This window comes from Ursus arctos, unplaced genomic scaffold (assembly GCF_023065955.2).
Source record: "Ursus arctos isolate Adak ecotype North America unplaced genomic scaffold, UrsArc2.0 scaffold_1, whole genome shotgun sequence".
Taxonomy (NCBI): Eukaryota; Metazoa; Chordata; class Mammalia; order Carnivora; family Ursidae; genus Ursus; species Ursus arctos.
Window position 1 is genome coordinate 71,968,464 of NW_026622763.1, and position 17,834 is coordinate 71,986,297.

At 38.5% G+C, this 17,834-nt stretch overlaps 1 protein-coding gene across 2 annotated transcripts in view; it reads right to left on the reverse strand.

Annotated features, from left to right (window-relative positions):
* HECW2 (HECT, C2 and WW domain containing E3 ubiquitin protein ligase 2) overlaps positions 1-17,834 on the reverse strand; it is a 355,090-nt gene that overhangs the window by 80,236 nt on the left and 257,020 nt on the right. For both annotated transcript variants that reach the window (XM_057303656.1, XM_026492284.4), the window contains exon 14: positions 12,312-12,497. In XM_057303656.1, the coding sequence (XP_057159639.1) occupies positions 12,312-12,497 (186 nt within the window). The remainder of the gene's footprint in view (positions 1-12,311; positions 12,498-17,834) is intronic.

Genomic DNA, 17,834 nt, shown 5'->3' on the forward strand with positions numbered 1-17,834 from the left:
TAACAAAAACAAAAACAATCTGATTTAAAAATGGGCAGAGGATCTGAATAGACATTTTTTTCACAAAGAAGACTATAGATGGCCTGAAAAGATATTCAACATCACTCATCATCAGGGAAATACAAATAAAAATCATAATGTGATATCACTTCACACCTGTCAGAATGGATAGTATCAAAAGAGACAAGAAATAAGAAGTTTCAGCAAGGATGTGGAGAAAACTGGAAGCCTTGTGCATTGTTGGTGAGAATGTAAATTGGGGTGGCCTTTGGAAAACAATATGAAGTTTCCTCAAAAAATTAAAAATTAGAAGTACGATATGATCCAACAGTTCCACTTCTGAGTATCTATCCAAAGAAAATGAAAACACTAATTCAAAAAGGTATATGCAACCCCATGTTTATTGTACCACTATTTACAATAGCCAAATATGGAAACAACCTACATGTCCACTGATGGACAAACGCACAAAGAAGATGTGGTATAGATACATAATGGAATACTATTCAGCCAGAAGAAAAGAATGAAATCTTGCCATTTGTGGCAAAATGAATGGACCTTGAGGGTATTATGCTAAGTGAAATAAGTCAGACAGAAAAAGACAAATTCTATATGATTTCACTTATATGTGGAATTAAAAACAAACAAACAAAACTTACAGATAACAGAGAATAGACTGGTGGTTGCTAGAGCAGGGATGGAGGGTATAAAATGGGTGAAGGAGATCAAGAGATACAAACTTCCAGTTATAAAACATATATCATGAGATATAATGTATACCATGATGACTACAGACAATAATGTATTGCAAATTTGACAGTTGCTAAGAAAATAAATCTTGAAAGTTCTCATTACAAAAAAAATGTCTGTAACTTTGTATGGTGACAGATGGTAACTACACTTATTGTGATCATTTTGCAATGTATACAAATGTGAATCATTATGTTGTATACCTGAAACTAACATAATGTTGTATGTCAATTACACTTCAATCTAAAAGAAAGGGAGAGCTCTGGAAACAAAAGAACAACAATTTATAAGTTAGAAGCACTGCCTTTTGAATCTGTTCTTACTTTTGTCTTCTCTACAAAGGCTTAGAAATGTAAAAAAAAAAAAAAGTTAATTGAAATCTACCTTAATTTTTATAAAGAATGTATTTACTCACACAGTCTCTCCATTCCAAAATAGAAATCACTCTGGCTCCCTCCCTAGTATTTCTCCAACTACTAGGACAAATGAGCTATTATTTTCTCTATATTATATCCCAAACAAGAACTCTTAGCAATAGCAGAAATGAAAAGGCTAATGATACAGTTTATTATAAGTAAAAATAGTTATGCTAACGTTTTCCACCACTTGGTTCATTTGGAGGCAATGACCCCAAACATTCCATGACATCTGTATTAGTCATAAAAAAGTTAAAGCAGGTTATTTTGTTACCCTGCTATGATCAGAGACTTAAAGCTGCAAGGAGACAAAACAGGAATCCATGGTGCTCAGGCTAGAGTTCTAGAAACAGCTGGTCAGTTAGCAGATGTGGATAAGCCCAACATTCCCATCACTTTAAATATAAAATGTTAGCAAAAGGATATTTTATGTGTTGGAAGTGATGGTATTTAGGTGTTGGAAATAATAGGAGAGCCAGTGATATGCTGGGGATGGCTTATACCAGCTCATGAGAACTGATTGTGAGATTTTAAAAGAATATGCTGGCAGCCTGAAATGGCTATGGTGGGGGAATTTACCCCATGAAAAATGGAAATGCTACAAATCAGCCTTCCTCCACACTTCCCCTGGAGAGCTGGTTTTTAAACATTTACCAACACATCACTATAGAAGACTGAGGATGGAGTTATCCAAATCAGCCCATTTTTGGTACAGCAGAAAGTCACTGCCACGAAATCTTAAAATAGCATATTATATTTCATAAAAAAGAGCCAGTAGAGATCATGAAGACAACTGTTAAAAAATAAAAGACAAAGGCCATCTCCATACTTGGATAGTTCCTTCAAGATTCCATGAGTCTAGCGTTTTACTCAGAAATACACTCATAAAACCAATCTCTGCTCTCTTCTCCCCTTCAAAAGGTACACTGTCCCAGAAGTAGTCCTTCCTGTTGCGTTCTATGTGTATTTTTGTGAGTTAGTACTTAATCTAACACATTTTCACCCCATTAAAAATCAGCAAGACATCATTTAAAATCTGCATGCTATTTACAAGTTTAGAACTTAATTCCATCTCCACTTGGATTGCTGTATAACTTCAGGTTATTAAACCAGGTAACCACCACAAAGAGGTATTGTTTCAAAGCGATTAAAGAGATGTGCCACAAAAATACCAAATATAGTTATCAAACTAACAAAAAGCGTGTTTTTCAAAGTGTAGAGCTTATCCTAAGATATTTTAGGGATTCACTTGAGACTTACAGATATTAAGTTGTATTTTTACTCATTGAGATGAACCTGACACAATAAACTGTGGCTATCAGCTTCATGTGGGTTACAACCAGAATCTGTGTCATCAGTGGGTCAACTTCTGCAGCCACATTGGCTATTACGGTCTGGTAAAATGAGAATCCTTAAGTAGGCTCACACTGTGGTAACTTTCACTGTACAAATATTTGTTCTCAAAATCTATCCTCATAACCATAACTGCTACTTGCCATGGTCATCTAAGTTGGGTATTTGGACCATTCTGCTACTCAAACCCCCAATCTGACATCCAAAGTCACAAAACTCTAGTGTTACCAAGTTTGGATATAGATGTCAATTTAGCTAGGAGATACAGCATATGATTTTTGCAGGAAAAACCACAAGAAACTATGGGAAAAGACATTTCACTTTAAATAAAAAGATGATTAGCATTTTTTATTTTAAAAAATGAAGTTTATGATACACTACTCTTAAAATTGCAAGTTTCTTAGTATTTCAGTTTAGGCCCAGGTAGAATGATCTGGGAAAAACACTTCATGTTATGTTGTTTGAGAGTATAAAACAAAGAGGCAAGGCGAAAAAAAAGTTATTCCATATTGAACATCTGGAAGGGGGGGCCACAAACTAACATTCTTTTCTAAAAATTAAACCAAACGATAAGCTCATTGTGTGACCTTAAGAAATAATAGGTTTTATAGTATTTTTCTCATTATCCATGCCATTTTGCATCATTCTCTCTGTTATCCTTAACCCTCTACAATAGAGATTCTGCTGATAATACTCCACTAACATGAGTCTGTGATGGTTCATTTTGTATGTTAATTTTACTGGGCCACCAGGTACCCAGACATTTAGCTAGACATCATGGGAGTACGTGTGAGTGTGCTTCTGGATGAGATCAACATTTGAATCAGTAGACAGAGTTAAGCAGATTGTCCTCCCTAATGTGGGCGGGCCTCACCCCATCAACCGAAGAGCTCTGTAGGAAAAAAAGGCTGAGAAGAGGTAAATCCGTCTGCCTAATTGAATTGGGATATTGGTGTTTTCTGGGTTTCAGACTCAGACTGAAACATAGGCTCTTCTTGGGTCTCGAGCCTGCCAGGTTTTGGATTAGAACTTACACCATTAGCCCTCGTGTGTGTATCACACACACACACACACACACACACACACACACACACACACAACACAGCTTGTGTAGAGTCTCTTAACATTTGCCCATTACTTCTTCATAGGAATGAAACACACCTACCTGGAGTATTCCTGTTTCCAAGAATTTACTTTGGGTGTTTTTCCTCCCCATCCCCTATTTTCTCTTCTCTACAATCTCTTTTTATCAAAGTCCTACTCATTATTCAAGGTTCTGCTCTAATCCTACCTTTGCTATGAAAACCTTCCAGGGATCCCATGCCGGAAATAGGACATTCTGCACCGGACCATTGCAGACGCTACACCAGCACACACTGCACATACTTTTATAGCCCAAATGAGAAACATTAACGGGTAAACAGTCCGGGGGAGGAATGCCTAATTGCTTTACACAGGAAGCGCATGATTTTGTGCAAAGGGATCTGATTTCAGTTCCAGTTCTAAGGAGAAAGTTACTTATCTTGCTGAGGATGTTGTTAAACCTTACTTTCATGACCATGGCTGATGGAGAATATACCCACCACAGTAAAGGCAAATGATCCAGCAAGAGAACAAATCTACCGGAATGACCACAATAACCGTGGTAGAAAAACAGATCGCTCTGGGTTGTTATACAGCTTTAAGGCAGGAGCAAACACCTGAGGGCAGGCTACCCTTTAGTGTCGTGAAAAACATAGACAACAAAGAACAATAACAAAGGAAACCCACTTTGAAAAAACCATTCTGTTGGACCACCATGGTTAAAGGAGATCAGCAGTATGTTAAGAGGAGGAATGGCACATTTACTAATCCTACAGTATATCTTTTATAAAGCCATTGTACATTTCCTAGTAGAATAAGGATTTGGCCATTAACAACAAATCTTGATCATTTTCATAAAATTCTAAATTGATGAAACTCTTAGTTATTGTACTATATAGACCTTTGCTTTAACCTAACCATTCAAATCAAGATTTTGGTGAGGTGGGCAGCAATAACCAGGTGAGGCACTCCTGGCTAAAAATAAATAAAATAAAGTGGTTCATTTTATTTTGTACGTATTTGTATATTCCACATCTTTGTTTTCTCAAAACTAAATCATAAATCTCTAGAGGTTTGTAATCGTATAGCTTTTATCTTCTATACCATAAGTCAAGGAATATTAAATCAATGACTGATCATTATAATCTTGTTTGTCTTCCTTGTAATCCCACCATTATCTAAATTGATGCTAACCACAGCCCCAGGAGCTGGAAAGGACAGGTTACTAACCCTCATTTTAGAGAAAACTGAGGTTCACAGAGGTTAGATCAGATGTGAAGGATCCAGAAATCCTGACCCCGCTGCAGCATAATTTCCTTAAATCCATCAAATTAACAATGGGAAGAAAGAAAGTGAAAGAGACAGAGAGAGAAAGAAGAAGGAAGGAAGGAAGGAAGGAAGGAAGGAAGGAAGGAAGGAAGAGAGAGAGAGAGAGAGAGAGAGAGAGAGAGAAAGAAAGAAAGAAAGAAAGAAAGAAAGAAAGAAAGAAAGAAAGAAAGAAAGAAAGAAAAAATTTCCTAGGTTAAATAACATTTGGTTTTCCTTATTAAAGTGCATATTTGTCTTCCAGATATATTATTCCCATGAGCACACACTAATGATCAAACCTAGCCAAGAACCAGAAGCATTTTAAACAAGTCATATTTTAATATTACTGATGCATATTTCTTGCAAAAATATAAAACATTTATATTAACACTGTACCCAGATCCCAAATTATCCTTGCTTTTCACACTCCTGAGAGTGTACAAAAATTTAAGAGTTATTACAACAAGGAGCAAGGAGATTTTTTTTTATATACTGGCCCACTTTCTTTGCTTATGTTTCATTTCAAAATGAGGCAAGTCAAAATGTGTCCTATATGTTAGGTGAAAATCCTAGGCCTTAAATTCAACAAATAAACACAGATGTTGATCACAGTTTCATAAGGATGATCCTGCATAAAACTTGGCTTAGTTGCCAATCCCACCATTACAGAATCAAAATAATTAAGGAAACCAAATAATGGAACAAAATACTAATTAAAACAACTGTGGAATTTTGAACAAGAGACCCCTCCAAAGTAATTAGCAGAAAGAAGCACATTACATATTTGATGTCAAATCTAGTCTCAAACCATATCATCTAAACTTCAAAACTGAAGAATCAAGGATTTATAGAACCTATGAGCTAAGAAGGAAATCTTGGCCTGTCTCTAATCCAACCTATTAATTTTTTTAAATAGCTTTACTAAAATATAATTCAGATACATGTGATTAATTCATTCATTTGAAGTGTACTACTCATTATTTTTTAGTGTACACTTGGTGGTACAACCATCACCATAATCTTAGAACATTTTCTCTCCACAAAAGAAACCCCACATACCCATTAGCATTCACTCCCCATCCTACCTCCAACCCAAGGAAACCACCAATCTACTTTCTATCTCTAGAGATTTGCCTACTCTGGTCATTTCATACAAATGGAATCATACAGTATGTGATCTTTTGTGATTAGTTTCTTTCACTTGGCAAATATTTTCAAGGCTCATCCATGTTGTATCAGTCCTTCATTCCTTTGTATTGTCAAATAACATTCCATTGTATGGGTCTAGCACATTTGTTTATCCACTTATTGGTTGATGGACATTGGGGTTGTTTCCACCCTTTAACTATTACAAATAATGCTACTATGAAACATTTGTGTGCAACTTTTGAGAGGAAGTGTATTTTCTTTTTTCTTGGGTATATACAGAGTTGTGGAATTGCTGGACTGTGCAGCAACTCTTTGCACAACACTTTTTTTAGAAACTGTCAAATTGTTTCCAAAGTGGCTGTACATTCCCACCAGCAATACAGGAGGGTTCCAATTCTCCACATCCTTGACAACATTTGTTATTTCCTAGATTTTTTATGGCCAATTAAATGGGTCTGTAGTGGTCTCAGTTTGATTTGTAGTTTTGATTTTCACGTTCCTAACAACAAATGATATCAATGAAGAAGAATGTCTTCAACAAATGTTGCAAGGACCTGGATGTCCACAGGCAAAAAAAATGAAATTGAATCCTCTACCTCACACCATAGAAAAAAATTAACTTAAAATGGATCCTAGATCTAAATGTAAGAGCTAAAACTATAAAACTCTTAGAAGAAAACACAGGAGTCAATTTTTGTGATCTTGGGTTAGGTAACATTTTCTTAGATACGACACCAAAAGCACAAGTAACAACAAAAAATACAAATGAACGACGACATCAAAATTTAAAATTTTGTGCTCTATACAATACTATCAAGACAACTCAAGGAGGGCACATATTGCATGGTGCACCGGGTGTTATACGCAACTAATGAATCATCGAACTTTACATCAGAAACCAGGGATGTACAGTATGGTGACTAACATAATATAATAAAAAAACATTAAAAAAATGCAAGAGATGTAAAAAAAAATACAGGACACCTAGTTAAAATTGAATTTTGATTAATAAAAATAAATAATTTCAATAAAAAAAAGACAACTCATAGAACAGGAGAAAATATTTGCAAAGCATATATCTGATAAGGGTACTCAGAATATACTGTTCAAAGAACTCTCACAATTCAGTAATACAAATAATCTAATTTAAAAATGGGCAAAGAATTTGAATACACATTTTTCTAAAGCAGATATACAAATGACCAATAAGTACATGAACAGATGATCAACCTATTCATATGTAGAGATAAGGAAACTCAGATCCTGTAAATCTAAATGACATACTTTAGTTTAGTCAGGTGGCTAGTGGCCAGCAAGAGCTAGACTAATCTTGTATAGAAAAACCATTACAGGCCTTGGATATAGAAAGACGTGGGTTTGCATTGAAGAGTTTACTTGCATACCTAATCTCTTTGAGCCTTAGTTTCTTCATCTATAGTAAAACCCATTCCATAGGGTTATTGTGAAAGTTAAATGAGCTAATATAATATCCCTAACATAGAGCTTGGCATCTAATAAACTATTATTATTATTATATTTCAATATTCTATGTATCCTTAGCATAAGAACTCTGTGGTATTTAAGCATGAAGCCGTGTATATGTCTCTGGTGGTGTGTCCTCTGCTAGATCACCTGTGATCTAATGAAGACATACATATATGTCTCAGTCTTGAAAAATACTAGTAACCCCAGCGTTTGGCCTGGAACTCTTCCTCCATGGGATGACAAAGGATCTCAATGACAATCCTTCCCAGTAGAGAACAGTGGTAAAGTCACACTGATAATGTTTAAATCCTGGATTCCTCACTTGTTTGCACACATTATTTAACATCTCTAAATTTCAGTGAAATATAATAATAATAATAATAATAATGATAATACCCACCTCATAAATTGCCGGGAAGTGTACCTAAGATAATCCATGGGAAAGTACCTAGTACAGTGCCTGGCACATGGTATAAGTTTAAAAAATGCAGGTATCATCATTATCATCAGTGTCATTGTCATCATCATTATTTTATTTAGCAAGCCTGATATTGTTCTTATTCTTTAATTAATAGTTTGTTAGAAATATTTTATTTCTATTCTTTTATGTGAGCCAAGGACATAGTTCACCCTGGAACTTCCAAAAAGAGCATACCAGATCTAGAATTCTGTGACATTTCACCCAATTTAAATCCTTGGCCTTAAGTAATTAGAAAAAAAAGTCTCTCCCAAAATTAATGACTGCCAAAGTGTAATACAAGCTTCATCACTACCATGTTTAAACAATATTGTAAAAGATCCAAGGCAACATATGCATTAAGAGAGGCCAAATGGAGCAAATCTAGGAGCTATTTCTGGTGAAAGTGTGGGAGAAGAAAAGAGTGGGGAGGGAGTCTTCATCTGTCCAAAGCAGAGATTACTAATAACTGGGAAACTACAGGTGACCAGTTTCATTCATATATCAAACTTATTTTGAGAACCTGGTATGTGAAAGGCACTAAGGTAGAAGAGGGGGTAATTAAAAATAAATAAAAGAACTCTCAAGAAGGGGATCATCTGCTTGGGAAGATAAAACATGTTAATGACTAGAGCATGAGACAGATGTGGATAGACGTCAGGAGAACAATACAAGGGAAATTATGTGGGGATTCAAGAAAGGACAGATGACTTATGCCCGGATTGCTAACAGCAACTCACACTATATGCTGCCCTTCGGTGATGCATCTGAAAGTCCCCACCGCCTCGACAGTGGTAAGAAATCCTACCACAAGCTCCCATGGCATCTTCTACTACCTTCATTATGATTGTTAGAAGATATCCATCCACCTTCTCACTGCTGAAAGGCAGGATAAGAGCTGGACTGCCTGGGTTCAAATCCAATTCTATCACTTTCCCTAATTGTGGGACCTTGGTAAACATTGACCTTGGTCAATTCACTTAACCATGCTCCGCCTTAGTTTCCACCTCTTTAAAATGTGGATAAAAACAGCAGCTATCTACAAGGTTGCTGTGAGCACAAAAGGAACTAATCTACGTGCTTGCAACAGCGTCTACAACATAGTCAACGCTACGTACTACCTAATGCTACACTGAGTGTTAGCTTTTATCATTGTTATCACGGTGGCATGCACACATGAGGCATTCAGAACTATGTGAATGTGTGCTGAATGACTAAATAAATGAAAACAGGAAAAGAAAATGTTGCACTTGAGAAGAGAAGACCAGATTTCGTAAGTCTGAAGAGCTAAAATTGAGAGCATTCCCTTTGAGAAGCATTTCCTTTCACACAGCTGAGCATTTGGATATCCTATCCCATGTGGATTCTAAAAATCAGTCATCACTGTGGGAAAATAACTTTGCAGTATTTAATAGCTTTTGATGGTATATTAAGTGGGGGAAAAGTCTGCTCCCTTTAAATGTTCTGGAAGCAAAGCAATTCGTTAAAAAGGGGGGCTAAAATGTCAAGGCTGGAAGAAAACCTATCAACCTTGGAGGATAAGAACTATGATTTCCAAAATGTAGTCAAAAGCAGTGCAGCCCAACACAGACCTAGCACAAGCCTCTCCCAAATGTTCCTTTAAGTTATTTTCGTTCACTGGAAGCCAGTCATTTGCAAGGAAAGTATGGCAGGGGGGATCACAGGGAGATATACCTGCTTCAGTTAAGGTGTCCATCCAACTTAGCTAAAAATCTTGTTCAAGTCCTAAGGCACAAAGCAGAGAGATTAGACTAACATGATAAGCTTTCAGGCCTGTCTGATAATCCATTTTGTCCACAAGACTGGGCGGGGGGGGGGGGGGGGGGGGGGGAGGTCCTTCTCTATCTTTCATGCCAAACAGTGTTCAAATGCAAAGCCACCAGTAGACTGCGAGGTCAACTATCTACCAGCCCACACTCAAAGTTCTTTACATTGCCTACAACTTTAGGTTGAAACCCCCAAATAAGTCTGAAAACCTCAGTGAATAAAATGGACAGTTGTGTTGCCCACACTGCTGAGATAATGTTTACCTCTGTTTAATTATGGAAACTTTTATAAAGACTATGAGACAGAACTTGTTCTTAAGAATACATCGTAACTCTTCTTAAATAGTGTTTTAAATGTAACATAAACTTTTCTCAAGGTCCAGGGATTATTAATAAGCCACTCTCTCCTGAAGTGGGTCTGGCAAGTCATGACCGGCAGGAAGGGACTGCCCCACTATGTATACACAAGCTCCTGATCTCCTTTAGTGAAGGGCACAAAGTGACTTAGCAAGTTAAGTCTCAGAGCAGAAAGATATGGCAGCATTATCTCAACTTGGGCTTTCCCTGGACACATGGCTCTCTAATGAGCATAACTCCTTAGGACATAGGTAAAATCTTGTCAGAGTTGAGAACAGAGCTGAATTCATGGTATGGTACTGCTCTTTTATATGCAGGTATAATACCATCAGTATGTCCCGAAGTCTTTACTTGGACCATCTATGTCCTTCCATTCAGTAGAATGTTTACAAACATTGGGCTCTCAGGCTGCTGAACCAAACTTAGCACCAGCAATGTGACATCTTCCTCTGGGAGGACCAGGTACCGGAAGTGCCATGTGGCCCTGCTTCCCCCTTCCTAGTGTCTTGGAAAGGTGTCCCTGCCAGGGACATAATCACAAATCCCTTCTCTTTCATCTATTCTAAACTTCATGCTTGAGACTTCTAATCCTCTCTGGGCTAGGAATTACAGGTTTATTAAAGAAATTTACACAAATCAAGTCAACAGTTTCATTGAGAGTCTGAGGGCTCCTCCCATGCATTAAAATATAGCTCTTTGTAACATTTATTTGGGCTGGTTATATGGTTCTCAGATAAGATTGCTGGAAGTCGAGCTCAAGACGAGTAAGATGCTACTGTGGTATTACTGCTAGGTGTTACCTTGGGGGAGAATGGCATTTATTGAGTATTTTAACATTTCATTTGCTTTGAAAGCTCTTTCCTTTATACGGTTTATTCTTCCTTTGTTCAGGGCTCTGTTCACATCTAGCCTTACCTGGAAGGCATTCCCTAGCCACCCTGCATAAAATAATTCTATACTCCTGTCTTTCTCTAGACCCCATCCCCTGATTTTTTTAAATCGCAGCAGTAGTTAGCACTTGACATGCTATTTGTCTATTTTCTGTCTCCTTCCATGAGAATGGCAGTCCTATGAAGTAGCTGGCTTATCTGTTTTGCACAGGTGCTCTACAAATATTTGTTGAACGAATGAGTGAGGCATGGTTAAATACTTTAAATATCATGTCATTTTAATCCCCTCCATCCTTCAAGTCATGCATTTCAAGTCTTCTTACAGCTAGGGGAACTGAGGCTGGTTACTCAATACATGGACAGCATGCTGTGGTTAAGAGCATGGACCCTTGAACCAGACTGCCTGGGTTAGAGCACAGCTCAGTCACTGCCCCTCTCTGACCCTGGGCAAGCCACAAAACCATTCTTGACCTGAGCCTTCTTATCTGTAAATGACATTAATAATAGCAGCATTGTCTCCCAGAGTTGTTATGAGGAGCTTATATGTATAAAGATCTCAAACAGTTCATGGCCCATAGTAGGAACTAAACCAGAGTTAAATAAATAAAATCTTAGCTGAGAAACACCTTATAAAAATTACTAACCTTCTCATTCTGATTTTTTACTCATAATCATGTCTTGATCATAACCTGACTTTCTGGTGCATCTGTTTATGAAGGAAGTGCAGACCTGGTTACTCTGGCCTGTGTGACACTGTTACGGAGTTCTCTCCGTAATCATACATGAATTAATCTGTGAGTTTTGTTTAATATGCCAACAAAATCAGGGTTCTGAACCAACAACAGCGAGGCCACAGTGTAGCCGTGTAGTTGCTCACTGACCTCCTAGCCACTTTCCCCAAACAATACTACAACTTTAAAATCAACTATCCATAACACAATCTGTATAACTAAGGAGGAGGAAGTGTCCCAGCCTAAAAAATCTTTTCCCTAAGCAGCAGAAAATGGAGAGAGATCACAAATAGCAGAATATTCAGACAAAAGGGAGTATCTCGCCGAACAAACGCCCTCGCACCTGTCCGCTCCAGACACTATTTCAGAAGAGCACAGTAACTGTTTGTAGAAACAACCTGCTCGTCCAGGTTTCACTTGAACCCGGACATGGAAAGTCTCACCCCACAAAGGGCTTTCAGCCCTCCCTCGAATGGCTGAGCCAGTGCCAAAGCCCAAGCCGACGCTGTCACTCAGAAGCTTCCGCAGCAACTCCCTCACATTACCTTGCCCTGATGATCGTGTTTCATCTCCCAGCCCCTTGGCAGCTCCAGCTGTTTGTTGGCGAACATGTTGAGGAATCCCACAAGATCCCGGTTATGCTGGTAGCGCTCGAAGTGGTGGGTGTCCCGCCGGACTTTGGTGATCATGTGCTTCAAACACGTATTGTTTGTAAACATGCGGTAGGCACTCTGGAGGAAAGAACGGAAAACCCACGTCAACCCACGTGGGACCTGCAACAGCAACGTGCTTCACATGCGACGTAAGGCCTATCCAGCCTTCCAGTGGGCACAGAAGCTTTGACCTAACTCTGCACCCACAAATGGAGACAGCAAGCCGAGCACAATATGTGGATCAAAATAAAATAGAAAGACTACAGAAAGTAAGGTATCTTCGTGGATGATGTCTAGTTTTCTAAAGAGCAAGCATGCTTGCAGTGGAATCTCATTCTACAGGGGATGTTAGGTCCTAACGTTGGTCTCAGGCAAAAACTGCACAGTCATAGTCACACCATGTCAGATACAAACATACCACCTGACGGTGAGCCCCAACATAGCCAGTTTTTCCTCCAGCACTGGAGGAGATCACTGGTCTTTGGGTGAGTGCCAGACGAAGCAGTCAGCATACATTCAGCAGCCAAGCTGTATGGAAAAATGCTTGGTCATATATTGAACATAGGGAGTATATGCAATGGGCTGAGTTGCTCTCACCGAGAGTCAAATTCAACTGAGACCCCCCACAGATAAAGGTTTTTCTCTTACGCCTTCTTCGAGGCATCATCTCAGTGAATGGAATGGCAGGCAGAACTGCCTAGGCTGTACAGGTATTTTTTTCTTTATTTTTTTCTGTGTGTGTACATATATGTGTGGCTGAATTTATACAGTTGGAATGCGCATTTACTAAAACCCCACTATACGACCATACAAAAAAGCGATTGTCTTGTGAAAAATGCTACCGTCTTCATCTCTATGATACTTACACGAGATTCCAAAAATCAGCCTTAAGCCAGGAGCTATTCACATATAAATTAGTCAGCAAATACTCATTGCATAATATCATGTGCTAAGAAGTATAAAAGGAATAACTGTATGGAGCTATTTACTTGCATTATGAGAAGGAATATGATATTCATGAAATTGACAAGGTTGTGAATGCTCTACCCCGGAATGCTACTCTTCTCAGAGAGTTTCAAAGGATTCTTCTTACCTTTAGTATCCCAGAGCCACTAGGTTGAGTCTGGAGGCCTTCAGGCTTTACTTCATGGGTTCTGGTATTTGTTTCAGTCTAAGATAGACCAAAGCAAACCCAAAAGAAACCAGAATCTCCGGAAATAATTTCATTTTCATAAACATTTACTGTCTATGCCCAGTACTGTGGTAGTTATTGAGGATGAAAGATGAATGAGTATGAGGACAGTTAACATTGTTCCTGTCTGTCCAGGATCCCTCACGATGTGTCATGTTTTGGTCAAAGCATTTATTGATGATGTGAGTCCTTCTAGAGCTTTCTTCCCTTTGGCACAGTTATCGTAGCAACTGGTGATGTTTGAAATGGTGGTTGCTCTTTGGTCTGGGTTCCTGGGTCCCTGAGTAACTACAGGGATCAGAGAACCTTGAGGACCCAATTTGGCATGAGAAACAAACATTTGTAAGCTTAAGCCACCAAGATTTGTTAGTTTCCGTTATTGACCCATAGATTAAACTATATAAAATAGCTTTTATATCGTTTTTATGATTGATTCCATCATTATATACTTTTCACTAAAATATTTTTTTTTCCTACCAAAACAAAAGGAAGAAAGGAAGTAAGTGGGGGAAGGAGGGAGGAGGAAGGAAGGAAGGAAGGAAGGAAGGAAGGAAGGCCAGCCAGACTGAACTATCCTCAAATGCTAGTGCGCTGATTCCTTACTACACCTGAGGATAAAATACTTCAAGGTTGTATTTCAACCTGACAGTCTAAATGAGAGGAGGTTTTGATGGCTATGAGAAATTGCGAGGTTCAGAGCACAGTGCACTGCCAAAGCAGGCAAGCCTACGCAGGGGCTCTGGGCAATTAGCGAGCATGAGAGAATAAGAAAGTGATACCATGAAAGCAGAGAAGGAGACTAATAAAAGTTGGAGGGTGTCAGAGACGAACGTTAGCTAACTAATAGTTTAGCCTGTGGCTGACCCTGCCTTGGTGTTTTATGCACAATCAGCAAGGCATCTGTTTTCTGCATTTGGCTCTGTGCTGCTGATGTATTTTCACAGAAGCCATTGCAAGCTTAGAGGACTGAGACCACACTGGCTTGAGTGGCAGTTGGCAATGAGCTTTCAAGTCATGCTCCCTAATCAGTCTCTCTGGGGACACGTTCTTGTGGGATAACTCTGTCAGATAAATGGTTATGTTAACTGTTGTTCTACATAGGTATATCTCTTGGTCTCCCTGATTTCTTCCTCCCTCCATTAATCTAAGTAAATAGGCCACATCCTGATTCTTTATCTGGAACGCCAGAAATGCTCCTCATTCTACTAAAGAGAAGAAGAACCTCATTAGGGCAAGAAGTAGCAATTAGGTGACGGAACCTGTCCCAGCCCTAGGCGTGAAGTAACTCCCTGGGGTTGCATAGCTCTTTACGTTCAGGACTCTTGAAGCCAGTCTTATAATTAATGACGTCCTTTCATTTTCCTCCTCTGCTCTCAGTAAGCGACATAACATAGTGCCAAGCTCAAGCAATTTGTGAAAAAAGCATCTACCAAAGTAAAGTAAGTGCAAGAAAGATTTCTTATCAGTAACTAGCAAAGATCTTTGGAACCATAGCTTTTTTAAGTCTGAACAACATGCACAAGACTGTAAGTGTCCATATAAAACCCTTAAGGCAAATGGGAACATCCCTTCAGATTGCTACATTTTCATAAGGAAACTATATATATATAGTTTTATATATATATGTAGTTATAGTTATATAAATATATGAATATATTTGTGTGTTTATGTATATACACATGACATTTATACACATGTATGTTAATATACATATGTTTATTCTATTTTTGTTTTTAAATATATATTATTTTTGAATATATAATTATATATGTAACTCTGTGTGTGTGTGTATGTTTCAGAAAGAATATTTATACTACAGTTCATATGGAACCATAGTGAAAATTCTAGTCATAGCCCTGTCACTCATGGACAGAGACAAAGAAAATCACTTAATCTCTGCCCCAGAGATTAAATCTTTGTTAACTGTAAAATGGAATAACTGCCCTGCTTTCTTCATAGGCATGTGAGACTCAAGTCCAATGAAACAAAGGATGTAAAACTTCTTTGAAGAGGTAAAAATCACTATAAAAATACAGAGTAGAAGTAAGTTAGGGAATATATGAGGAATTAAACTTACCATACCTATGTTACAACAGATGAATGATAGCAGTAAAATTGTTTTCTACTTTTGAGGTCTTTGAAGATCATGGGCCAGCATCCCATTTTCTATTAACTAAAGAAGGTTTTCATAACCTTTCATTAATTATGTCATAAGCCCTGTGCTAAACCCTGAGGACACAGAGATGAGCACAGCCCCATCATTCAAAAGGATGGGAAGGAACATTATAGGGAAAGGTGGGAGGGACAGTTTCCCTGGAGGCAGAAAGTAGAGCGTGGAAATCACAGGCCACGGTAGCCGTGAAAATACTGAAACACAGAGAGAACTAGCAGAGCGATGAGTGACAGGGGCCCCAGCATGCAAGAAACACTGAGCAGGTAGGACTAGATGACAAGAGCTTAGTCTTCCGGGAAGCAGACACTGACAAAGCTGTGGGTGAAGAGAAAAGCTCTCCCTCGGTGGTTCCGTGGTTCTCCGTAGGTGAGGGGTTTTTCAGTGTTTGGGTTGTTGTTTTGTTTTGGTCTTATAGAGAAAGATTCAGTAAATGGATGTGACTTTCTACCTGAAACCAAAGAAGATTAGGAAAGAACAAACGGGCCCTATTGCATCACATGATCAAGTCTCATGGTAACGCACAGACGATCTCGTCCGGGAAGCAGCTGCGTACGGAGGCGCCAGCAGTATTGGGAGAGCGGGCAAGCTGATAAGTGTAGACGGAACTCCTCTGAATGATCTCTCATGTGATTTAAAAGGTCCCCTTTAGTTCCTGCTTCTCTACTCTAAAACTCCTTTCCTAACCTTATTCTGGGTTGTCTCCTGTTTTCCACGCAAGAAATGAACACCTGATGGCTGAGTGAATGATCAACTGAAGTTCGTTAGTAGAATTTTGTTAAAATAACATTCTTTTGAGCTTAATATGTTTTGTTTGGTTGAGTGTTTTGAGGTGTTAGAAATGAAAAATATTGAGAGGGGGGCGCCTGGGTGGCGCAGTCGTTAAGCGTCTGCCTTCGGCTCAGGGCGTGATCCCGGCATTCTGGGATCGAGCCCCACAACAGGCTCCTCCGCTAGGAGCCTGCTTCTTCCTCTCCCACTCCCCCTGCTTGTGTTCCCTCCCTCGCTGGCTGTCTCTCTGTCACATAAATAAATAAAATCTTGAAAAAAAAAATATTGAGAGGAGTTGAGGGGAATGTTGTTGCCACTTGGCAGCAGAGTAAGAACATTATATATAAATACTCATTTCTTATCAATCAACCACAGTGCAAATAATAATCCTTTTTTCTTTTTTCTGGCACCTACCTTCCTTCCTTCCCTCCTTCCCTCTCTCTCTCTTCCTTCCTTCCTTTTCCTTCCTTCCTTTTTCTTTCTTTCTTTCTTTCTTTCTTTCTTTCTTTCTTTCTTTCTTTCTTTCTCTTTCTTTTCCTTCCTTCCTTCCTTCCTTTCTTTTGTGTTATAGAGACCATATATCCGGGATTACCTGGCCCAGTCTTGATTTCATCTAATTTTATTCTTCTCAATAACATAAGTGAGTACATCAAAGCTAAATAAAATCTATCTTTCATATTTAATAAATTCTTCATCAAGAATAGGTATACTGAGGGCGTCTGGGTGGCTCAGTTGGTTAAGCATCTGACTCTTGGTTTTGGCTCAAGTATTGATCTCAGGGTCATGGGATGGAGCCCCCGCTGAGCAAGGAGTCTGCTTGTCTCCCTCTCCCTATGCCAGTCCCCCTGCATACACTCTCTCTCCCTCCCTCTCAAATAAATAATTCTTTAAAAACAAAACAAAATAAAAAGAATAGGTATTCTGAATCCACGCTTGGAAAATATAATCACTGCATCTACAGTGAATGTCTCTCATGTTCACAAGAGAGCAGATCTGAGCATTCATATACCTTTTTTCACAAAACAAAATTTATTATAAACAAAGTCAAGTTACATTGTTTCCATAACACGTATGCAAGGATGTGAAAATAGCCCTGTCTTACACAGCCTGTAAGTATTTTTAATCATAAGGGATTTTATATTATTTTCATCTAGCTAAAGAGTAAAATGGAGGGAAAATTTAACTTATTAGCAAAACTAATTGTACACTATCAATTCATCTATTTTGCAATAGCAGGAATTCCTGACTTGTAAGAATATATTTATGTATTTTTGAATAATAT